General features: G+C 50.9%; 1 protein-coding gene across 1 annotated transcript; it reads left to right on the top strand.

Annotated features, from left to right (window-relative positions):
* Window positions 1-9,243: 9,243 nt before the first annotated feature.
* Window positions 9,244-23,898, top strand: PELI3 (pellino E3 ubiquitin protein ligase family member 3). The gene is given in 9 exon segments (XM_020968364.2): window positions 9,244-9,452; window positions 9,820-9,895; window positions 10,610-10,679; window positions 10,681-10,766; window positions 12,238-12,367; window positions 12,521-12,622; window positions 14,808-15,002; window positions 16,471-16,659; window positions 22,708-23,898. Coding segments are annotated over 7 exon segments (1,341 nt in total). The 5' UTR covers window positions 9,244-9,452; window positions 9,820-9,895; window position 10,610; the 3' UTR covers window positions 23,278-23,898.
* The last annotated feature ends 1,429 nt before the right edge of the window (window positions 23,899-25,327 follow it).

Below are 25,327 nucleotides of genomic sequence, written 5' to 3' on the forward strand. Positions count from 1 at the left end.
TTCCTGGGTTCAAATACAGCTTCAGATGCTTCCTAGCTGTGTGACCCTGGGCAAGTCGCTTAGCTCAGTTTGCCTCAGTTTCCTCATCTGTAAAACGAACTGGAGAAGGAAAGGGCATCTTCCACTTCCATATCTCTGTCAAGAAGACCTCAAAAGGTCACAAAGAGTTGGGCACAACTCAATGACGAAGTTGATGCACGCTTTTCTTTTTCACAAAGTATAAATGATGGATATTTACATTTTTACAGAGAAACGTTTTTCCATCGTTGGTATATTTCCATTCTCATTTTGAGAAAAAAGGCCCATTGCCTTCTCCTCTGGGTCACAGAATCCTTAGCTTCTTCAGAAAGCTCAGCTCAGGTACCCAGAGCTAAAAGTTGCCTGAGTCAGCAGGGCTTTACTCCCAGCTGCTTCTATGTGGGGCTGCACTTCTCTCCCCCATTCCCTAGTCTTTCCTCATGGCAGGCCAACAAGACAGTTTAACTGTCCATAGGCCACTGTGCCCAAGAGTTCTATCACTCCCGTGCCCTTCTCCTCACCACCACCCTACTCCGTGTCTGAGGGACTCTTTGGCTGGCGCCTCTGGGGGGGGGGACACCCCTTGTCCAGGCAAGACTACATCTGCATTCAGACTGCCTGCCTTATGTTCCAATTCACCTTAATTTTCCCCAGCCTCAAGAATTCTCCCACAGCCACAGTAACTGAAGGCTTTTCTGATTTCCTTTGTGACTGATTAATGCTCTCTTTCCCCTCAAATTATCAGGTAGAGTACATGACACGAATAGAAGGACTCGCTTCATCAAAAACTCAGAAGAGGACGAGACCAAGTGCCGTCAGCACTGAGTCAAGGGGAGGATTCTCAACCAAACAAGTGATGGGAGAGTTCATCCAAACAAAAATGAATCTTTTTGACATCAACCTGCTTCCATTTACCTTGACGCATCATAGAAAGTCATTTTCATTTCTCAAGCAATACTGTATCAGGTGATCTCAGAGTAAGAAAATGACCAGAATAAAACTAGAAAACAGCATGAGTAGGAGGTTGTATGTAGGAAGAAAGAGAAGAAAAACTCCTAAGAAATTCTGTTCTATGTATTTTGTTGCTTGCTAATATAAAAGCAGTGCATTCTCCTCACCCTGCACCCCTGTGGAGGGCTTATCTATGAATTTTGACATATTAAGGTTTATAAGAATTGCCCTATAGACTCCTGATCTAGGTATTGACTACATGAAATTTTAAAGTTTTTGAACAAATAAAAATCAATAAAGACAGAATTAGAAGAGAAGTAATAGAGAGGGAAAATGTGTCAAATATAACTGAGAAGCTTACTGATTATCATTAATCGTTAGTTTAACTATTAACAAATCACTAATCATTAAAATTACTGGTACTCATATTTTTACAACCAAAATAGTTAGGGAATAGATTCGAGTTTATGATCCCAAGATTCGTTTGCCAATATATAGACGTAGGCTACATATACTTTTCTAAATAAGAATTGCAAACTACAAATGTCTGTGTGAAAACATGCTGCAGATTGCAAGAGTGTGATAAACCCAAGTTAAATAAAATAGATGACTTCGCCTCACACTCGGCAAATTGGCAAAGATGGCAAAAGAGAGGAATGATCTTTGGTGGTGGGGCTGTGGGCACACTGATTCCCTGTTGGAGGTGGTACAGCTATGCTGGGCTCTCATTTTGGAATGATGCAAGAAAATGATGAAGTTCCTCCTGCCCTTTCCACCCAGTGATCCTGCCACTGGGCATCAACTCCAGAGAAGTCAAAGACAGTAACAGAGATTGAATATATGCCAAAACAGCCACAGAAGAACTTTTTGTGATAGCAAACAATGGAAAACAAAGTGAATGTCCCTTGGTTGGGAAATGGCTGAAAAGCTGTGGTATGTGAAGATAATGGAGAAGTATTGTGCGGTAAGAAGTGATGAATGTCAGGAATTCAGAGGAGCTGGGAAGTTTTGTATGAACTCGTGGCAAGGAAAAAATAACCAGAACTAGAAGGGTAGTAGATACCATGATGGCAAGAATGTACATGAAGAGATTTCTAAAAAGTAGAGATGAAAAGCCAAGCAAGTTTCCAGAGAAATGATAAGGAGATAATGTACTTTCTCTCTCACCACAAGAGAGGTGGGGGGGGGTAACTAGGGCAGAATGATATCTACATTGTCAGATGTGGTTTCTGTATTGGATACTTTTGTTTCATTGGGTTGGTTTTTTTTTTTATGGTTTATTCTTCTGAACCTGGGTTTCATCTGGAGGTAGTGGAGATGGGAAATGATTGTGATGGAAAGTTAAAGGGCTTCAACAAAATGCATTTTTTTTTAACAAGTTCTGTTGTTACCTGTTTCCCTGCTGTATTTCATCCCTCAGAATCTGGGCTCCTTGGGGCAGCCAGGTGGCACAGTGGATAGAGTACCAGCTCTGAAGTCAGGAGGACCTGAGTTCAAATCTTGCCTCAGACCACACACTTGTACACTTACTAGCTGTGTGACCCTGGGCAAGTCACTTAACCCCAATTGCCTAAAAAAACATTTTAAAAAAGAATCTTGGCTCCTTGAGGGCAGGGATCATGCTTAGTGTTTATGTTTGGTTCTCTCCTGTGGGAGTCTAAGTTCCTTATACATAGTAGGTACATAATAAATGTGTTTTCTTCTCAGATCTTTTATGAATTCCACTACCTCCCCTCCATCATTTCCTGCTTATCCTGTCTATAGCCAGCTTCATCGATATCTGTGGCCTTTCTTTGTATCCCCCTCACTTAGCATAATGCCTGGCGTGATGCACATAGTGGGAGCTTAATAAATGTTGATTGATTGAGATCATCTCTTAGGTGCCTCCAGTTGTCTGGCCAGCTCCTACCTGTGCTGCCTCGGCACTGGCTCTCTTCCAACTTCCGCTGAGGTCTAGAGTCCAGGCCTCAGTTTCCCCATCTGTAAAATAGAGATAATAATGGCACCTGCTTCATAGACTCAAATGAGATAATGCAGGTAATGTGCCATATATACATTAGCCATTATTATCTAGTCAATCCCCTTCTTTTACAGATGAGGAAACTGAGGCCTAAGGTGATTTAAATGACTTGCCCAATGCTCTCTCCACCATGCCAGGCTGGTTGACCTCTGAGGTTCCTTCCAACTATGAGGCCTCTGGTGGCCCAGCGGATAGAGTCCTAGGCTTGGAGTCAGGGAGACCTGAGTTCAAATCCAGCCTTTTCTAGTTACCTATGTAAATCTTCAGCCACTCCCTTAACCTCTGTCTGCCTCAGTTTCTTCAACTGTAAAGTAAGGATAATAAATAACCACTGAGGTATATAGTGTTATTATCATCCCCATTTTACAGATGAGGAAACTGAGACAGGCAGCAGTTAAGTGACTTACCCAGGTTCACACAATTAAGCCCAGACCTCCGTCCACCAAGCTGCCTCACAGTTGGAAGTGAAGAAAGGGTGACCTCAGATAGACTAGTGGTCAGTTGCTGTGTGACTGCCTGGCTTAGAGGCTTAGGAAAACCTGGGTTTGAATCTAGCTTCAGGCACTTCCTGGCTGTATGACCCTGGGGAAGGCAGTCGGCCTTTCTGAGCTCCAGTTTGCTCATCTATAAAATGTGGGGGCCTGACTGGAAGATCCCCAAGACTCCTGGCAGCTCATAATCGAAGATCCTATGACTCCTCGACCCTTAGGGCCAGAAGAAACCTTAGCAGTTTACACTCGATTTTATAAAGGGAAAAATGAAAGGGCAAAGCCACAGTCCCAAGGTCACACTGGGAGCATTAGAAGAGGCTGGACATGAAAGGTCTGTATGTCTTTCATCTCCTTTCAATTGTACGTTTTCTTCTTTGTCTTTCTCTTCAAGCCTACAAGGTGCCCTGCTTGCTTAGGAATGAGTGTTCTCTAGAATCGTCCCCTAAAGGTTTGATGTGTGTTCTCTCTCCTCTGGACTAAGGTCTTCTGGAGGGCAGGGACCCAGGCTTCCATTCTCGGTGGGTCACCCCCCAGTGCCTGATGTGGCCTGGGCTCACAGTAAGTACCCGGAAAGGCCTTGTGGGGCTGGGCACACAGTAGACCCAGAAAGGCCTTGGGGGACTGGGCACACAATAGGTACCCAGAAAGGCCTTGGGGGGCTGGGCACACAGTAGACCCCCAGAAAGGCCAGGGGGGGCTGTGCGCACAGTAGGTACCCAGAAAGGCCTTGGGGTGATGGGCGCACAGTAGACCCCCAGAAAGGCCTTGGGGGGCTGGGCACACAGTAGCCCCAGAAAGGCCTTGGGGGGCTGGGCACACAGTAGGTACCCAGAAAGGCCTTGGGGGGGCTGGGCACACAGTAGCCCCAGAAAGGCCTTGGGGGGCTGGGCGCACAGTAGCCCCAGAAAGGCCTTGGGGGGCTGGGCACACAATAGCCCCAGAAAGGCCTTGGGGGACTGGGCACACAGTAGGTACCCAGAAAGGCCTTGGGGGGGGCTGGGCACACAGTAGACCCCCAGAGAGGCCTTGGATCCTGCAAAAAAGCCAAGTTCAGAGGGAGGAGTGGGAACACTAGTGAGAAGGGAGGAGGCGGAAACGCGGGAATGAGCTGGGAACAGAAGATGGGGGAGGCAGAGAATGAGCGAGAGCAGCCTCTGTGCCCAGTGCTGGGCATTCCATGTGGAGGGGCCGAGGCACCTGGAGCTGGGCCCAAACCAGCTAACTTCACACCCAGGACAAAAGCAGGACGCTGGGGCCGCTCTCCTACTGACCTGCGGGGGCAGAGTTTTTTGCTTTTTTGTTTTTACATATTTCACATATTTTTCTCCATTTTTAAGCTCTGTGAATGCAAAGGCAGCTCCTCTCTTGGCTCACCCGTGTTACATCCTGCCCTGGATTGACCCTGCAGGGCTGGCGGGAGGCAGAGACACTTTTTAGATGCTGCCCAAAGCGCTGGTCCGCTAATGCTAACCACAGCTCCCAAATACTAAGGAATCCATGGGCTTTCCTCCCTTGAAGTCCTCCTGTGATTCACCCTTACACAAAGGGGTGACCTCTCAGAGCTCTCCTAGGAAATCATCATCTACTTCCCAGGAATCCCCGTGATTGTGAAAGACACAGTCCATCAGGCTTCACAGCCCCAGTGGTGAATGCTCAGGTGGCAGGACTGTCTACCTCTGGAATTTTTTTTTTCATGAGAGTCTCTCCGGGCAGGCTAGAGAGTGGTCAAAGCCTTTCCCATCAACTCCAGAGTTGTTAGGGTCCAGCTCTCAGAACTGGGGACCCCACACAGTCCCCTCTCTCCTCTCTCCCTCAGACCCCAGCCCAGCTTCCTGCCTTTCCTGGGTCAGCTCCTCCTGTCCTCCTGCTTCTGACAGTCCCTGTTATGGAGCTCTCCCCACTAAAGTCCTCATGCCAGGACATCTGAACCATCGTCCTGCCCAAGCATTGTGGGAAAGGAAGTCCTAAAGTCACGCCCACTAGCTCCAAGTTATCTTATAGGTGGTCCTGCAATGCAAGTACCAAAAGCATTCCTCACTTTACAGATGAGGAAACTGAGACACAGAGGGGTTATATCAGCCACACAAGGTTAGGCACACGGCCAGTAAGTTCTAGGACCAGATTGAAGGCTCCAAGTCTTACGTTCCTTCCGCCAGGATTCAACCATTGCCTCTCTGGCATCCATCTTATGAAAATGGACATCTCTGTGGGGACCTTCCCCAGGAGGACAACAGACAACATGGCATTATTCAACCAATCAATCACCAAGCTTTTATTAAGCGTTTGCTTTGATCTGGGCATTTTTTTGGGCTTCATGCTCCATTGCGGAGTCTGCCTCATAGGAGGGAGAGGTGATTAGTGAGGAGTTAGTAAGGAAAGGCTAGGTCAGGGATAAAGGGCTGCAGCTTGAGGGATAGGTATGTTGGAAGAGGGGAGGAGGGAGGGCATTGAAAGGTGTAGATTTGGGATAGGGGAAGTGGGAGGGCACTGGGGAGAAGACTGGAGGAACAAAAGTGCAATTGTCATTCAATGTTTCATTCATTCATCTGACAAATATTTCAGTCTGTTCTGCTCTTGATGGTTTACGGCAGTATAAGGATAAGGAAGACATGATCTCTGGCCTTGAGGAGTTTACAGACTAGAGGTGATCGGTCATATGCAAAGAGAATACCCATTAGACCAGGGCTCTTAACCTAGGGTCTGTAGATAGATTTCTGGTTTTTTTTTATTATTACATAAAAATTATTTTAAAATTGTCTGTATTTCAATATATTGTGTTTCAGTTGTAATTCTATGTATTTTGTTTTACTTTATGCATTTAAAGACATTAATCTGTGAAGGGGTAAGCTTCAGCAGACTGCCTTTTATAACACAGAAAAGGTTGAGAAACCTTGGATTTGACTGTGGCTAAGTGGGAGTGAGCTTTACAGAGGGGTGGGATGTGAGAGGAAGGAATCCCTCGAAGTTGGAACATCAGGGGAGGTCTGCACTGACTCTTGTGTGTTTGCTGGTGGGGAGATACTCAGAGAAAGGCCGAGTGGACCAGGCCTGATCTGCTCCTGCTGCTGATACTGGCTCCCCAAGGGCTACATCTTACCTAGTTAGCCATTTACCCTCTGGTTCCACTGCAGGAATGGTGCAAGATGCCCGATCTTTTCTAGATGAAGTCAGATTCTGGATGGATTCACTTTTCTGGAGCTAAGGGAAGAGGCCAGAGGGAGGGAGAAGTAGTTGCATTATGTGCAAGTATGGTATCCATCACTAGGGAGATGTGAACCCCCGGGGCTCTGCCCTGGCCTGCAGGATGCAGAGGGTTCAGATCGGAGGGCTACATGTTAGGAGCTGCAGACCACTGGAGGGGCCCAGGGAAGCACCACCAAACCCTGGTCTAATGAGTATTATCTCTGTCTGACTTATCACCTTTGGACTGCTAACTCCTCAAGACCCAGGATCACATCTTCCCTACCCTCCTGCTGCCAAGGAGATCGGGCCACATGAGGATGGGGACGGAGCCTGGAGAAGAAAAGGCTTACCGCTCAGGAAACCTGCCAGCTGTCATCAAGGGTCTGAAAGGCCATCCTGTGCGAAAGGGGGGTTGTGTTTATTCTGCTTGGTCCCAGGGGATGGAACTGAGTGCAAAGGCTCGGGGTTCCGGAAAGGACAACGCTTTCTTGGGCACCAGCGGGGATCTGAGGATGGCTGAGCTCACTTTCTGCTCTCTGATTTTGTGATTCTGTGTGACCTCGCTTGGGAATTTGTGACATGATACTGTGAATCTGATTTATCTGTGTCTGCTTGTCCTCACCATCCCTTACTTTGAACACCATGACGGCAGGGAGCCGGTTCAAGCTTCACCCCTCCCCTCCCTCAGCATGCAGCCCAGAACTCAGCACACTGTGAATTCACCTGTTTTTCCCTCAGCTGCACAAACGTTTGCTGACCCCAGCCAGTCCTGGATTTGAAACCCAAAGGCCTGGTACACCGGCTCTGCCACACTGGCTAGTTCTGTGACCTTAGGCCATTCACTTAACTGCCTCAGTTTCCTCATATGCAAAATAGGGGTAATAGAAATACCTACTTTCCAGGGTTGTTGTGAGACTCAAAAAACAGACAGAAAACACTTCGTAAACCTTAAAACACTATAAACATGCTAGGTATTATTATTATAATAAAAAGTACTATGTGAATGAATGAAAAAGCATTTCTTAAGCATTTACTATGTGCCAAGCACTGAGGATCCAGACAGAAAATCAAGAAAGTGGCCACCCTCAAGGAGCTACCTACCATTCTACAAGTAGAAACAACTCCTAGGGGAGTGGTGGCCAGGGAGGCTGCAGGGATGGCTAGTGTGGGCTGCTGGGGATGTCTGCCCTCCAGAAGCCCCCGGTTTGGCAGGAGTGAGAGAGGGAGGCAGAGGAGGGTAACACAAGCCAGGTGATCCATCCCTCGGGGCTGGGGGCAGGGTGGCCTGGAAGGATCCTTCCAGCTTGGAGCCCCTTGGCCTCCTGGTCCCTTTTAGCTGAAGGAGAGGGAGTTCATGGGAGGACAGCCTTCTCAAAAGCATGAAAGCAAGAGAGGATGAGGTAAGTTGGATGGAACAACACGGTCTGGAGGGAAGCTGATGGGGGTCAGGTGGGACTGGCAGAGGTGCAGGCCGGAGTCCCGCTGCAGAGGGCCTTGGATTCCAGACTGCAGGCAAGGAATGGATTCAGGAGCCCCTGAGCACGACCACCATGAAATCAGAAGGGGGAGGAGACACTTCCAGGGAGGGCCCTGTTTCCATTTCTCCCCTCTGTGTAGATCATGGACTGGGTTTTCAAAGGTGCTCCTCAGTTTCTTCCCCGAGTTTGGGCAACAGTTCTATGTCCCCTCCTCTCTCCAAGAAGCAACAGATGGGCTTGGGGTCTCAGGGTCCTGGCTTAAGAATCATAAAGGAAGTTTTCTTGTTCAAGACCTTTATTTTTAAAGATGGGGAAACTGAGGCCCAGAGAAGTCACATAACTTGCCCAAGGAAACACAGGGAGGAGTTTGAATCCAGGTTCTCTAACTCCAGAGCCAAGGCTCGATGCCCCAAACTGCTGTGGGCTGGGGCAGAGCCAGGCATAGGTCCTGACCCTTTGACAGATGTTCTTTCTTTTTTCTAGACACACCTGGCTTAGAGACCCTGGCTTTCCCTGATTCCCCCACAGGCTTCAAATCCTTGGGGCCTCTTGACCTGCGAGGTCTGAGAGCTAGAAGGGATTGTAGGGGCCATTTAGTGCACCTACCCATTTTATAGAGGGGGAAAAGAGAGGCCCAGAGCCCTAAAGTGACTGGTTGGAGGTTACAGAACTAGCAAGGGGTAGAGCTGGGATTCTAGCCCTCTGGACCCTCATGCAGGGCTCTTCAACCACTGCCCTGACCCTCTGACTCAGCCCCTGGGCTTTGCTGCCTCCTTCCTTCCTCCTCCTTCTCCTCTGTCCTTCCTGAACCCGCACCTGCCTTCCTACCATCACACACACACACACACACACACACACACACACACACACACACACACACACACACACACAGAGAATGAGCATCAGAGTAGTTGGAAGAGGCCAGACTCAGCGAAGGATGGGGGTCCCCAGGCCAGGCGGGAGGTGGGGGGCGCGGGTAAAGAAGGAGGAGGGTTTTCTCCAGGAGGGGCGGAGCCCCGTGGAAGGGGGCGGGGCCTCGCCCGAGGTGCGAAGTTTCGCCGCAGGAGGAGGAGCTCGAGGAGGTGTAGCTCCGTCCCGGAGGGCGGGGCCTGACGAGGGGGCGGGGCCTCTGGGTGGTGCGCGTCCCCCTCCCCTTCCTTGTCCTTCTCGCCCTCCCCCCAACTCTGGGTGTCCCCGTGACGAGGCAGCGCGGTGGTGCCGCCGGGCCGGCCCAGCCCAGCTCGGCCCGGAGCATCCCAGCCCGGTCCAGCCGCTGCGGTCCTGCCTGCTGCCAGGAGCGCCCGGGGCTAGGTAAGGGGCAACCCCAGGGGGCAGCCAGAAAGGTGGGCGGGGCCTGGAGGCCGGGATGCGGGGGAACACTGGAGGGAGGGGGCTGCAGGGGTCCCAGCGTCCAGACCCCCCGCGGCCAGACCCCCAGGGTCCCCCGCGGTTGTCTGGCAGGGCGCGCGCTCTGCGCCCTGGGACTCCCGGGGGGATCTGCGTAGGTGCCTGGCTTCCCAGTGGCTGGTCCTAGTCTGGCTCCTGATGCTGCTGCTGTCGCCCCCCCGCGGCGGCGGCGCCAGCCGTCTCGGGATGCGCGGCTCAGGCCGCCCCCCTCTTCTCCCCTCCCTCTCTCCCTCCCGCGCGCGTCCCCTGCGTGGCTGTGTTTCCCAAACAGGTTCCCTGCAGGAGGGCGAGTCTGCTGCAGCCTGAGCTCAGGGCGCACCGGGAGGGTCAGAGGAGGAGAGATGAGGGTGAGAGCAGCCCCCGCCGCATCCCCGAACACACTGGGACACGCACACGCAGATGGGCAGATGGGCAGGGGGACCACCACTGGCCCAGGGGAAGCCTAGCCTGCTGAGCAGAAATCCGGAGGGCGGGAGGGACACTGTAGGGGAGGCGGAGGAAGCAGACTGTCAGAGGCAGAGATAAATGGGGAGACGCGGAGAGAGACCAGGAGAGACGAGGAGAGACCCGAGGGAGTGCCGCAAGGCCAGGGGCAGAGACTGCCCGAAGTGCTTTGCCTAAGAGAGGGCCATGGGGGGAGCCAGGGACCCCGAGGGCCGATGGGGCTGAGGGCTTCTTACTCCCTGGTGTCCAAAAAGGGGGAAAGCTTCTTCTAAGGGGGAGGGGTCTTGTCCAGGAGGCAGCCCAGATCCTCTCCTGAGGAGAGGAAAGTCCCCAGCCAGGCAGGCCACATGTCTCTGTAGCCCCATAGCTTCACCACCTCTGTCCCAGGCATCCCTTTCCCTCTATTCCCCCCTCCCCCATTACCATGGTAACTAGGCAGCTGGGGGAGGCAAAGGTGGCAGTGTTGCCATGGTGATGGGGGGAGGTGAAAGGTCCCCTGTTCAGAAAGGGGGGAGGCCAGGGGACTGGGGCCCAGATTGTGTCCAGCTGTCTGGGGGAGGCTGGGTGGAGGGGGGAGTCTGAGCAGCTTTCTCTCCCTCTCCTTGGCTCTCTGGTAGGATGGTGTTGGAAGGCAGCACTGACGTGGGGACCCCAGGATCCCTGGGCCTCCGGCAGACCAGCACCAAACCCCCCCCGAATCCTTCCTGCTCCTCCTTCGGACAGTTTGCTGCTGGGCAAGGAGCCTGTCAAATATGGGGAACTCATCGTGCTGGGGTGAGGGCCTGAAGTTAGAGGCCTGGGTGGGAATGGGAGATGAGGGGAGGGTGCCCAGAAAGACCCCAGGGAGCTGTGTGGAGAACAGGAATGCTCCACCCTTCCTCAGGCTGAAGGCTTACAGCCAAGCAAGGAGCTAATGTTCAAAAACATTCAAAGCGCAAAGGGAACTCAGTTCATCCCGTTCACTTTACAGAGGGGTAAACTGAGGCCCAAAGAGAGGGAGTGATGTGCCCAAGTTCGTGCACTCCTCAAGTGGCAGAGCCAAGACTACAACCCATGTCTCCTGCGCTGCTGCCCCTTTGGTGGTCGTTGGAACCTTCTGGCCCCTTTTCTGGGCTCTGGGAGCCATTCCTGGTCCTCTTCCCCAATTCAGTGCCATGCAATGGAGCAAAGAGTGCTCACAGTCTTGTTCTGTACAGAGCCTTGTGCTGGGCATTGGGAGAAAGAGGAAGCTGAGACAGGCACAGATCCTGCCCTCTTGGAACTTCTAGTCTAGGTGGGGGGTTAGGCACAAACTCAGAGAACTAGGACACAGGACATGGTATGATCAGAGCGGGGTTTGGTCTGAGGGAGGAAGTCCATACTGATAGGGGGCGATCAGGGCAGGCTCCCCTGAAGGAGGAAGCATTGGAGTTGGGCTTTGAAGGAGGGATTAAGAGATTGGAGGGTCTTCCCTATGAAGAGTAAGGCATGGGTGAAAGGCAAGGAGGGGACAGAGTGGAGTCGTTTGGAGATCATAGAGGGATTTAGGATGAAATACTGCTTGAAGGGGAGGATGGGTTAGACAGACAGGCTGGGAAGTCGAATTTGAACTTTAATCAGTAGGCAGCAGGGAGAAGATTTGAGCAGAGGAGAGAGACTTACCCAGTTCTATGGGTAAGGAAGATCCTTCTGGTAGTAGTCTGAAGGATGCATTGAAAGAAAGGTCAGGGGGCAGCTAGGTGGCGCAGTGGATAGAGCACCGGCCCTGAAGTCGGGAGGACCTGAGTTCAAATCCGACCTCAGACCAAACACTTGACACTTACTAGCTGTGTGACCCTGGGCAAGTCACTTAACCCCAATTTCCTAAAAAAAAAGAAAGAAAGAAAGGTCAGAAGGGAGGATGGCCAGGAGACTCTCACAGGTGTCCAGGCAGGTAGCAATGCAAGCCTGAGCAGAGGCAGAGGGAATAAAGTGGGGGGACATTTGTGAAGGCTTTCATGGAGGTGAGACTGAGAATCTGGGACAGCTGATTGGGGATGAAGGATGAGGGAAAGGGAAGAGGCAACCATGATGTCCAGCTTCAAAAGAGGAAAAGCAACGGATGGTGGTATCCCAGACAGGAGGATAGAGGGGAAGACAAGCTGAGGAGTTCACAAAGCTTTTCCTTGTGTCTGCCCCTCAGCAGCTCAGTGTTATTTTGGGGTCTTCCTAGAAGGTGAGTGTGTCAGACTAGAACAGCGCTCACCATGCCTTTCTCTCTATATAGCTACAATGGGTCCCTGGCCAGTGGAGACAAGGGCCGCCGCCGTAGCCGCCTGGCGCTGAGCCGGAGACCCCAGGCCAATGGGGTGAAGCCTGATGTTGTCCACCATATTTCTACCCCACTTGTGTCCAAAGTAAGGGACAGCCCAGCCTAGACATTTCTCCTTGTCTCCTATCCCGTTCTTCCCTAGTGATCTTCTCTCCTTATAGATCCTACCATTTTCCTAGAGAGGCTGGCAAGAATGGGACTGGGGGCTGGGTGGGTGATTGTCCCTTATTCCTCCCAGGCACTGAGTAACCGGGGCCAGCACAGTATCTCCTACACACTGTCTCGGAGCCACTCGGTCATCGTGGAATACACTCACGACAATGACACAGACATGTTCCAGGTATGGCTCTTCCCCTTCCTCAATCCTTCCTTCCTTCCATCCCTCTATCCCTTCTTTCCTCGCTTCCCCCCTCCCTTCCTTCCTTTTCTCTTTCCCTTTCTTCCTTCCTCCCCTTTCTTCCTTCTTTCCCTTCTTACCTCTTTCCTTCCCCTTTCCTCTCTCCCTCCATTCCTTCCTTCCTTCCTTCCCCCTCTCTCTCTCCTTACATTCCTTCCTTCCTTCCTTCCTTCCTTCCTTCCTTCCTTCTTCCTTCCTTCCTTCCTCCCTCCGTTCCTTCCTTCCTTCCTTCCCCCCTCCCTCCCTCTCACCTTTCCTTCCTTCCTTCCTTCCTTCCTTCCTTCCTTCCTTCCTTCCTTCCTTCCTTCCTTCCTTCCTTCCTTCCTTCTTTCCTTCCTTCCTTCTTTCCTTCCCTTCCTTCCTTCCTCCCTTCCTCCCTCCCACCTTTCCTTCCTTCTTTCCACACTTAGTAAGTGGCCTATAGTTTAGCAAAGACCTAATTCTTGCTTTACCAAAGCTGACAGTTTAGTTGAGTAAAGAATGGTAGGGAAGTGCTAGGAAGGTCTAGGTCTGGGATGATGAAAGCAGGTTAGGAGGACCAAAGAAGGACTCAGGAGTGGTGAGCATGTCTGAAGCAACAAGTATTTATCCAGGGCTGATACTACTCAGTCAGTCTAGCGCTAAGTATTATGGGGGAGAGAAGAGAATTAAATTTGGTTCATATTCAGTGCCTACTCCATGCTAGGCACTGGGTAGGGAGTGTGAAAGCCAAAGTCCCTGCCCTCACAGGGTTTATACTCCAATAGGGAGGTAAGGTGTATGCACAGATGACTGATATAAGGCAGTAGGTACAGAATCCTGAGGTGGGTTGCTTTGGCAGTAAATAGCTGGGACTGTGGAGAAAGGAGAATGTGCTTCTAGCTGGGGAGATCAGGGAGGACTTCCTGGAGGAGGTGTCATTAGAGCCAGGTCTTGAAGGATGGGAAGGGCTTTGATAGGCAGCCAAGTGGTGGCTTAGATAAAGAGTTCTGTACTTCAAATCAAGAAGACCTGAATTAAAATCCTGCTTCAGACACTTATTAGCTGTGTGACCCTGGGCAAGTAGCTTAAACTCAGTTTCTTCATTTGTAAAATGGGATTATAATAGCACCTACCTCCCTGGATTGTCGTGAGGATCAAATAAAATAACACGAGTAAAGTACTTTGCAAATGTTAGATTGTAGATAAAGGAAGCTAAAAGAGAGTGTCTTCCTGTAGTCAAAAGGGTTGACCATCTCCCTAAGCATCACTTCCTTTCTCTGAGCCTCAATTTCTGTATCTGTCCTATGGGGATAATAACAGTTTCACTGCCTGCCTCCTGGGGTGGGCGGGAGGAAAGCACTGCATAAATCCTACCTCACTGGAGAAAGAGGAGCCGTTCTAGACAGTTCAGTGGAAAGGAAAGGAGATGGGGAGTCAGAGGACCTGGGTCTAAAATCCTGGCTTTGTCGCAAAAGATAAAATAGATGATTTCTATTCAATTAAGAAGCTTTTGCACAGATAAAATCAATGTAGCTAGTAAAAGAAAGGAAGCAGTTGGCTGGGGAAAAGTCTTTTAGTCAAATATCTCTGGTAAGGGTTTGATACAACTAAGAAGCAGACGCAAATGGATTAGACCAAAACCTGTTCCTCAGCAGCTGAGTAATCAAAGGAAATGTGCAAAGAGCTCTCGAATCCAGGGTCTCCTTCTCCCTCCCTGTGTGACCCTGAGTAAGAAACTTCCGCTCCCTAGGCTTGTTCCCTCATCGGTAAAGTGAGGATATTGAACTAGGTGACTTCTGGGGTTCCTCCTAGCCCTAAAACTCTGACCTTCTGCTCCTGGCCCTGCCCTAAGTCCCCCGGGCCTTGGGTCTCACCCATTGTCGAACCCTGCCAGGCCCTGGGGGAGGAACTGCTGAAGGGCTCCTGGTTGAAGGTGGGAGGTCCCAGGGGAAAGTGAAAGCAGTGCTGGTTGGACCTGGCCTTCCGCCTGTCCTCTGGGCCCTGGGCCCTGCGGGAAGGAAAGACTTTGTGAGCCTTCACATCGCATAGGAGTGGGCATTAGGTCAATGCTTCTGGTCTGTGAGCATCCTCAAATAGTCACCATCATTCTCTATCCCCCCCACCTGCTTCCCTGGTGGGTGGGGTTGGGGGGAGTGGGGACTCACAGATTGGCCGCTCTACGGAGAACATGATCGACTTCGTGGTCACTGACACCACCCCGGGGGGAGTAGCCGGGGAGGGCCCGGCTGCCCAGAGCACCATCTCACGGTATGCCTGCCGGGTCATCTGTGAGCGCTGGCCCCCCTACACAGCACGGATCTATGCCGCTGGCTTTGATGCTTCCAGCAACATCTTCCTTGGAGTGAGTGGACTCGGGGCTGGAGTGGGGGGTGACACAGAGGGGAGGGGGACGTGTACGCCCTGGATGGCCTTGGTGGAAAATGGCGCCCACAGAGCAGATGGGGGCAGGACATGCTTGGCACACAAATAGACGGTGAAGGTCAGGTCTGGAGGGTGGGTACCCTGGAATCCAGCCGGGACCACTCAATTCCCCCTTGGAATCAATACACTCCAGTGGCTTCCTGTTACCTCTAGGGCCAATACAAGCTCCTTCTTGGTGTTCAACACCCATTACATCCTGGTTCCATCTTCCTTTCCAGCCCTTCTACATGTGACTCCCCTATCCTCCCTCTAAGGTCCTTCCCAACCAGCCTTGCTGACACACACCCATAGCAGTCTGTTTCTCCCCTCTCTGCCTCTGCAATGATTGTCCCTCATGCTCAGAAAGCCCCCCTTCTCACCTCTGCCTCGTAGAGGCCCCACACCTCTTACACAAAGCCTTTCCCGCTCTTCCTCCACCTCCTCCCCACCATGGTCCCCTTTTTTTGTTTCTACCTACATATGTGTAGCCTCCTCCGTAAGACCTCCCTGAAAGAATGGAAGCTCCATGTGGGCAGGGACTGTTTTATTTATCACCCGGAGCCCAATACTGTCCCTGGCATATAGTAGGTGCTTAATAAATGTTTGTTGAATGATCATTCAACATATAGTAAGCTTCTCCTGTGTGCAGAACACTGTGCTAGATTTTGAGGAAAAGTGTGCAAATGCAAATGTGAAGTTTAGAGAAGACATCCCTGTCTGTGAGGAGCATGTAACTGAGGAGGGAGTGAAAGGCAAGTAGACATGTGATTATAATACACAACATTTCATGAAAACTATACTCTGTGAGTAGGAAGGGGAAGGTTGTTACTGACAAAATGGGGATCGGTCCTCTTTATGGAGAAGGCTGGAGAACCACGGCAGGCCAGTTAGACATTACACACCTACTGTATATAAGGCACTCGTTAGGGGCCAGGAAGGCCAGACCAAACCTGCCCTCAAGTCCCTTACCCTGTGCTAGAACACGTACACAAGCCAGGAAAGATATGACGGGGAATGACGCGGACAGTAGAGAGACCCAGATCTGAGGAGGGGAGAGGACTTAGGGCTGCCTGAGCTGAGCCTCTAAGGAGAAGGATTCTGAAAGGTGACCAGGAGAATCAGTCCATCAATAAACACGTATGAAGCACTGACTGTGTGCCAGGCACTGGGGTAAGTGCTGAGGATGCAGAGGGGCCCAAGGCAGCGCCCCACCCTCAAGGAGCTTACAGTCTAATGGGAGAAGGGGGTCAATTCCCAGCATGATTCATAGAGGTGGAAGATGGAGGAGTAAGTGCAGAGGACAAACAGCCGGGTCCCACTGGACTGGGCCACAACGGGGAGGGAAAACATTGCAGACACAGGGACAAAGTGGGAGATCAGAGGGTGTGACTGCTTCTCCCTGGTACCAGGAGCGGGCGGCCAAGTGGCGGACTCCCGACGGGCTGATGGACGGCCTGACCACCAATGGTGTCCTGGTGATGCACCCGGCCGGCGGCTTCTGCGAGGGCTCGTTGCCTGGTGTCTGGAGGGAAATCTCTGTCTGCGGCAATGTGTACACCCTGCGGGATAGCCGCTCTGCCCAGCAGCGGGGGAAGCTGGTAGGGGTCCCGCAGCCGGGGGTGGGAGGCTTGTCACCCTGGGCCCTTGCGTTCTTTCCCAGGCATTGCACCTGCCCTGGTGACTGCTGGGTTGGCTGTCCTCTGACCCTTCCATCCTGCCTAGAATCTAGGTCTTATGTCCTCCCTAGTCCAAGGCCCAGTGCAGGTGGCAGACAGCTCCATGGGGGTTGGGGGAGGGGAGCGAGGAGGCATTCCTTATGGAAAGTCTCTCCCCTAAGTCTGAAGCCCAGGCTCAGAGCCCAGGTAACTCTGGCAAGTGCTAAATACCCTAGAGCATTATTTTACAGAGGGGAAGAGAATGTCAGAACTGGGACCGACCTTAGAACATGGAATATGAGACCTACAGGGACCTTAGAACATGGAATGTTAGAGCTTGGGGTGGAGGGGAACCTTAGAACAGAGGATGTCAAAGATGGGAGGGGTCTTAGATGTCACCTAGTCCCAATAAGAACACAGAATCATGGCTCTAGTGCTGGAAGGGGCTTGAGGTCATCTACTCCACCCCCTTCATTTTACAGATGAGGAAACTGAGGCCCAGGGGGACATGACTTGCCCACAGTCACGCAGGCAGTAAGCGTCGGGGGGGGTTTGAACCCAGCTCCATTGACTCCACGTCCTAGAAAGAGGAGTCCTCACACTCTACTTCGCCTAAAGGGGGGGATTTCAACAGCTCGTGAAGAGAACCATGCTGTGTCCCGCCTGTGGGTTTTGTGGCAGCCTGGGCTCAGCATCAAGAAGAGCCGGGTTCTAATCCTGCCTTTGACCTTTACCGGCTCTGTGACCCTGAGGAAGTCACTCACCTCTCTAAGCCTCAGTTTCCTGTCTTGTAAAATGCGGCTGCCGATGGCAGTGTGTGCCTCAGCAGGCTGTTGTGAGGTTCAGATGAGGTAACGGAGGCAAAGGGCTGTAGGACTGTGAAATGACGAGCATGAGGGTTCTCATCATCCTTACTCCATCTTGAAGAAGATGAATGTAGGGGCAGCTAGGTGGCACAGCAGATAGAGCACCGGCTGTGGAGTCAGCAGGACCTGAGTTCAAATCCAACCTCAGACACATACCACTCACTAGCTGTGTGACCCTGGCCAAGTCACTTAACCCCATTGCTTAGCCAAAAAAAAAAAAAAAGAAAGAAAGATGAATGTGCAGCTCAAGCAGATGGGCTTAGGAAGGGGCCAGGCCTACAAGGAGTCAGGGGTACAGGCCTAGTAGTTTCCTGAGCTTTAGAGTGGGAAGATACTTTGAGAGATAGTTTCAGCCAATCTCCTCATCTTACAAATGGAGAAACTGAGGCCTAGAGAGGGGAAGGGACTTGTCCAAGGCTGCAGAATCGTGGAGTGGGGAGGAACTTCAGTGGAGGCATGAAAGGAATTCCTTCACATGGGGTCCCATCCAGCCTGTGCTCAAGGACGTCTAGAGGAGGTCAGATGAGGTCAGAGCACAGGGGGGACCATCCCCACATTATTCCTGGGAGCTCCAACCCCTCTCAATGCAGCCCAGCTGCCCTCTCACCACTGACGGGTGCGGAGTCCTCAATCTACTGAAAAGCCACCAATCTGTTTTTTGACAAACTTCTGATGTCTGACCGATGCCCCATCCTTGTGAAGCTGATTTTTGAACCCAGATCTAAGACGTTACATTTACCCCTATTGAATTTCTTTTTTAAAAAATGTTCTTATTGAAATTAGCCCCTTATCCCTCCCCTTCTCCTTCACAGAGAGCCACCCCGCAGCACAAGTGTTAGCACAGCTGGTCGATTGTGGACCTCCCGCCCCCATGAAGGGGCAGGCCAGGGGCGCCTTTTCGCCTCTCCACATCTGAGTCTCGCCTATCTTTATAATTTTACTTTTGATTTTTGGTGTCCTTGTTCTTTCTATTCACACTGTCATGGTCACTGTGCGGATTGTTTTCTTGGCTCTGCATCAGTTCAGATAGTTCTTCCCAGGCTCCTTTCTGTTCATCACACACATCATTTCTGCCAGCACAGTAATAGTCTTTTATATTTACCTACCACTATTTGTATAGCCGTTCTCTGATGGATGGGCATCTACTTTGTTTCCAATTCTAAGCTGTCACAAAAAGTTCTACTATAAATATATTGGAGTATATGAGGGCTTTCTTCTTATTGATGGTTTCCTCGGTTATAAACTCAGTAAAGAGTCTCTGGTTCAATGGGCACAGGTATTTTAGTCACTTTATTTGTATAATTCCAAACTGCTTTCTGGAATGGTTGTACCATTTCATGGGTCCACCAACAATGTATTAGTTGCCTCTTTTCCCACAACTTCTCCAACATTGAATGTTTTGGTCATTTTTGGTCATTCTTTCCAGTTGGCAGGGCATGAGATGAAGCCTCATGGTTGTTTTGATTTGCATTTTATTATTAGCAATTTGGAGCATTTTTTCATGTGGTAGTGAATATTTTGCATTCTTTTAAGAGCTGTTTGTTCAAATCCTTTGACTGTCCATTCAGGAATGGCAACTAGTTACATATTCACACGTATATATATGTGTACATATGTGTGTGTGTGTGTTTGTGTGTGTGTGTATTATATATATATATATATATATATATATATATATATGTATATATATATATATATATATATGTATATATATATATGTATATATATATATGTTATATATATATATATATATATGTATATATATATATGTATATATATATATATTATAATATATATATATATATATATATATATATATATATATATATATATATATATATATATATATGTATACACACACATACCCCAAGCCCTTAACAGAGAAATTTGGTACAAAGATTTTCTCCCCATTTTTATCCTAGATGCGCTAATGTTGTCTGAGCAGTTTTTCAGTTTCAAGTTGCCTTTTCTGCTGCAGACACAGTATTACATACCTTCAGTTACTTTACTTTTAGTCTTTTTTTAGGGTGGCCTTGTTTCCCCTGCTTCTCTTCCCCTCACCCCTGGTCCCCTCTTCTCATTTGATATTTCCTCTCTTTCTCCTCCCCTTCAGCTAGTCTGTTCCTTACTTTTTTAATTTCTTTTTTTTTGTGCCTCTTTCTAAAAAGGATTACATTCACTCTCTTCATTATCCATCTTTTCTTTCTATTTATTCTAGACCCTTGTGCTCCGATTCATGTCACCGAGAACTATCTGATCCCTCCCTTTTCTCTGCATTCTTCATGCAATCAAGGCTTCCAAAGTATCCTTTCTGGGCTCTCCCCTTACAACACTGCCTTGTAGGGCTTGTCCCATGGATTCCCTTTTTCCATTGTGCCTCATTTCCAGAATAAGCCAATAATTGCAGGTGTCAGAGAGGACACTGTCCCCCCCAGCCGGGTCCCTGATTATGCAGCCCATATGGATCTATACCTACATTTGCCTGGAAATCTCCCTGGGTCCATGCTCTCCTGTGCCTCCAGATGCCAGTTACCCCCTGGGGTTCCACCTCCCTCCTCCCAGGACAGACTTTTAGGCACCAACATCCCCAGGCCTCGTCCAGTGTAAAGTCCTCATCTCCCTCCACCCATAGGAGCTATCTTCGGTGGGACCCCCTCCCACCTTCACAGTGAGGCCTCTTCCTTCTTTTTCCTTCATCTTTCAATCTTTCCCCCTCCTCCTCACCCACTCCCCTGTAGGCTCTTCTCTTTCTGAGACCACAGAGGTCCCCTCCTCCTCATTGCCAGCCTCTGGTTTGACCTGGTGCATCACTCCCCTCCCCCCTTTATGTACTCCCCCATGTTGTAATGCAGTCCCACAGAAGCAGCACTCTCCCTCCACCCCTCACTGATACCTCTGTCAGATTTCTGTCCTCATCCTCGTCTCCTTGTGGCCCTTTAGGAAGAAGTCTCTTCGTGGTCTCCCTGTTGTCATTGTTGCTGCTGCTGGCCTTGCCCGCAGCATTTTATTCACTCTCCCTGCATTTCTGTGGTTTGGGGAGTTTGAGATACAAACCCTCTCTTCTGCTCTGGCTTTCTTCATACAGATGTTTCAAACTCTTCTTCATTATTGAACACCCACCTTTGGTCCTGCATGCTGAAGCTCAGATTTGCAGGATGGGTCACCCTGGGCTGCATCCTGAGCTCCTGCTCTTCAGAACGTTGTATTCCAGTCTCTCCTTCTTTTCTGGTGGCTGCAGAATAGTCTTGCTTTGTTCAAATGCCCTTTCCTTTGTATCTGAAGGTCTTTCTCCTGATGACTTGCAGAACTTGTTGTTTCTGAATTGAATTGTTAAATTTAACCACTGTGTGTCTTGAAGTTTGCAGCCTCTTTTTTTTTTTCTGGTGGCAGTCTATGAATTCTTTCATTTGGAACTTCATTTTCTACGTTCAGAATTTCTTGTCACTTTTCTTCTACTGTTTCCTGCATTATGGTATTAAGGGTTTTGTCCTGTCGTGCTCTTCTGGGAGACGTATGATCCTTAGGTTGTCTCTGCATACCCCATCCTCAAGGTCTGCAGGTTTTGTTTGCATAATGAGCATTTTTTTCTCCTCTTCTTTGAGATTGTCTTTTTCTTTGTGTTTGCGTTCCAGTCTGCTGTTTTCTCTTCTGTTTCTTTGGTGAGGTTTGCCATTACACATTCCAGTTTTTCTATTCCATTCATTATTTTTGCTGCACAGGCCATAAATTCTGCTCTCATAATTCTCATTTCTCTTTTAAACCATTAGGAACAGCATGCTGTGGTTCCATGTTCTCAACTTCCACAGAATCCTCTGTCTTATTGAGAGTTTGATCATCTTCCTTTATTCTGCTGTATTTATTCACAGATGCCTGAACTCATTTATCTGGAGGCCGTGTTCCCTTCTGTTGTTACTGCTTTTCCTGTTTATTTATCTGTTTATGTTCAAGGTCGTTGAGTTTTCTTCTTCTTGAAATCTTTGATAATTTCTGTATTTTTTCCCCCTTAATTTTCCCCATCACTCACTTCCTGACTCCCTCCCCTCTGATTGTGGTTTCCTTAGGGGCTGGATCTCAAAGCGTTTCAGCTTCCTTCTATGCTGGGCAGTTCCCAGTTCACCAATATAGGTCCCTTCCCCAGCTGAGTTTGGGGTGATCAGAACTGGCCCTAGCGGGATGCTGTGCTCTCCCCTCAGGCCTCGTGGAATTCATCCCCAGCACATGGCGCCCTGTCCTGGTGACCTGTCCCATCCTCTATGTTCCTCAGTTCTCTGGCCTAGTACTGGCAGATCAGAGCTTTTCAGCAGGGCAGACCTTTGCTTCTGACGGGCTATGGACAAGCTGGCTGTCGAGACCCAACAAACTTCCACAGCCTAGAGCTGGGGTCTCTAGAGCACTGGAAAGAGGGAGAGAGGAACAGGGTGCAGGGGGCAATTTTGATGCAAACCTTTGTTGTGTCTCTAGCCTTACTGACAGTAGGTGGGAGTGGCAGGGGGGAGCAGAGTGAGCTCAGTGTCAGCATCATTTCCTGCATTGTTGAATTTTGTTTTGGTTTTTGTGTTTTGGGGGGTTTTTGTTGTTTTTTACCTTCTTTTGGATTCTGGGTGCCCTAGACCATGAAGAAAGTTGACTTTGCTTTATCTTTGGTGCATAATTTCTGTTTTGGAGAGGTTTGAGAGGTCATGGGGATCGGAGAAAATGTTGTAAGATGACCCAGCAGTCACCCTTATTGAATTTCATTGATGCTAAAGCCTGGGTTTCCGGACCAGGCAAGGTAAGAATTTAATAGACCAAGAGATATATTTAATAGGAATGTAAATGTATAGCCTAACAACAAAAACAAAAATAGACCAAGAGAAGAAAGGAGAATATTCCAGGCAAAGGCAGCAGTGTGGGCAAAGGCATGGAGGTGATAGAATACAGGGTCTATCCATGTAATAAAGGAATGATATGAGATTAGATGGGAAATATAGCAAATAGTGACTCAGAAGCAGCCCTGGGTTTACCAAGCCTCTGGGGCTTACTCCATGTCCTTCCTCCAAGCCCAGGGCTCTTGCTATCATGTCTCTAATGCTGCTCAGCTATCTTGGAGCTCCTCCCTCTCTAACGCTGTCCCTGCCTTCCCCAGGTGGAGAATGAGTCCAACGTGCTTCGGGATGGCTCTCTGATCGACCTGTGTGGGGCCACCCTCTTGTGGCGCACTCCAGCCGGCCTCCTTCGGGCACCCACCCTGAAGCAGCTGGAGGCCCAGAGGCAGGAGGCCAATGCAGCCCGGCCCCAGTGCCCCGTGGGGCTCAGCACCCTGGCTTTCCCCAGCCCGGCCCGGGGCCGAGATGTCCCAGACAAGCAGCAACCGTGGGTGTACGTGCGATGTGGCCATGTCCACGGCTACCACAGCTGGGGCTGCCGGCGGGAGCGGGGTCCGCAGGAGCGTGAGTGCCCTCTATGCCGCCTAGTGGGGCCCTACGTGCCCTTGTGGCTGGGCCAAGAGGCAGGGCTGTGCCTGGACCCTGGGCCCCCGAGCCATGCCTTTGCACCCTGTGGCCACGTCTGCTCTGAGAAAACAGCCCGCTACTGGGCCCAGACACCGCTGCCCCACGGCACCCACGCCTTCCACGCCGCCTGTCCCTTCTGTGGGGCCTGGCTCACGGGGGAGAATGGCTGTGTCCGCCTTATCTTCCAGGGCCCGCTGGACTAGGACAGGAGTGTGAGTCTCCTGGCTCCAGACTGAGGTCCCCCAGCTCTGGGACCCGGGTCTCTTACCTCCTGCTGTATCAGATTGGAGAGATGGGACAGCCCTCTGGGACTGAAGGGTGCCCCCAGCCCTGGCGGCACTGACTCATGGTGTCTGTGAGATGCGTGGTTCCCCCCCCAGGACGTCTGCCTGGATGATTGCTCAGACTGAGGGGGGTCCGGGTGGGGAGAGGGGCGCAGGTCACCTTCCCAGATCTGCATCAGCCTCCGGTGACGGCTCCTCTGGCCAAGGGGAGTTCTCCGTGGCTCTCCCCCATTCACCATCGGATGGACAAAGTCCCCGGCACCGGGATTTCCCCTCTTGCTTCATTGGACCCAACGTCTAGGCTGGTCCCGGGGACGCCTCCGCCCCGCACGTCCCCCATCATGCCGTGTAACACTGTGCCCTAGGGGAAGGGAAGGAGGGAGTCTGGGAGGGTAGCATCCCCTCTCCCCTGCCCTGCCGTGCTGCTCGCCCCCTGGCAGAAGAGCCGTCCCAGGCCTGAGCCCTTTGCCGTGTCCAGCTGCTCAGATCTTCCTGCTTCTATGCCCCAGGTCTCTTTATAAACCTCACTGCTCAGCTGCCCTTCTCTGGTGTTCTGTGCTTGCTCTGGTTATGGGGGTGGGGAGGGTGGGGCCCAGAGAATGAAGCCAATGAACCCCTCCCTGACCCCCAGGAGGAGGGTAAGAGCCATGGGAGAGGAAAGAAGCGTGGGAAAAGCCCAGCTGGACGAGCCCTGGCCCCTGGAGCTGCCCCCTTTCTCTCCCCCCCCCCCATACGCAGTGGCCCATCCCATGGCCTAGGACACATGGTCCCCAAGGTCCACAATCAGCTCTCCTTCCCCTCTGGGTCCGTGGCAGCGTCCCCCGGTATGTCCGAGCTGTGTGCACACTTCTGGGGCTGCAACCTAGCCAACCAGTCAGAAAAGAGAGAGAGGTGGGCCGTCTCCCAGTGGAGAGGATGAGTGATCAGGGTCGTCCCTCGTCAGTCCTGGCCTCACCTGCATGGAGCCCCCAGGGGAGGAAGGGAGGAATGCCCAACAGGCGCATGAACAAAGACCCCTCCGGCAGCGCTCCGTGCTGGGCTAGACCGTGCTGAAGGGCCCTTGTGTCCCCTGGGGCCCGGCTGGCCAGGGAGCCACAAGCGAGCTCCCACATGGCCTCAGGATCCAGCCGGTCTACTGCTGGAGGCGAGCAGGATGGGCTCAGACAGGGCCGGGCCAGTGAGAAGCTTGGCTGGCCAGCAGCCTCTGAGAGGAGCGCGCGGGCCACCCCGCTCTCTTCCCAAGCTCATGCTCGCCAAACGAGCTTCTATTCTGTCGTCGTTCAGTCATTTCAGTCGCGTCTGACTCTTCGTGGCCCCATTTGGGGTTTTCTTCACAGAGATGCTGGAGGGGTTGGCCATTTCCTTCTCCAGCTCATGTTACCGACGAGGAAACTGAGGCAAACACAGTTAAGTGACTTGCCCAGGGTCACACAACTAGTAAGTATCTGAGGCCACATTTGAACTCAGGAGCATCAGTCTTCCTGACTCCAGGCCGAGGACTCGGTGCCCCGTGGCGCCACCTAGCGGCCCATCGATGCTGATAAGGAAGTAAAAGTGCTGTCAAAATGTAACAGTTTTTAAAGCTGCGCAATATTTTTAGATCACGATTTTAAATTATTGCACCCCCTCACTTTCAGTGTCCTGGGACGAAACGAGTCACCCCTCTTTAGTTTCGGCTCCAGGAAAGCCAATCAACATAATCACTGGAGACATACTGAAGATAATATATTCCTATTTCCATAACCTTGACAGCTCGCAAAGTCCCTTCCCCAGAACAGCCTTGTGAAGCAATGAAGATATCATTGCTCCATTTTACAGATAAGGAAACAGGCAGAGAGCCTTGCCCACAGGCACGCAGCAAGCAACACCAGGGCTGGAATCCAGGGCTTTCAACTTTGCCCTTTGCCCTTCTCCAAGCAGTCCGCCTTGCCGTGGGGCAGGGCTAAGCTGAATTTATTTTTTTGCCAAA

Source organism: Phascolarctos cinereus, unplaced genomic scaffold (genome assembly GCF_003287225.1).
Source record: "Phascolarctos cinereus isolate Bilbo 61053 unplaced genomic scaffold, phaCin_HiC Scaffold_9;HRSCAF=440, whole genome shotgun sequence".
NCBI lineage: Eukaryota > Metazoa > Chordata > Mammalia > Diprotodontia > Phascolarctidae > Phascolarctos > Phascolarctos cinereus.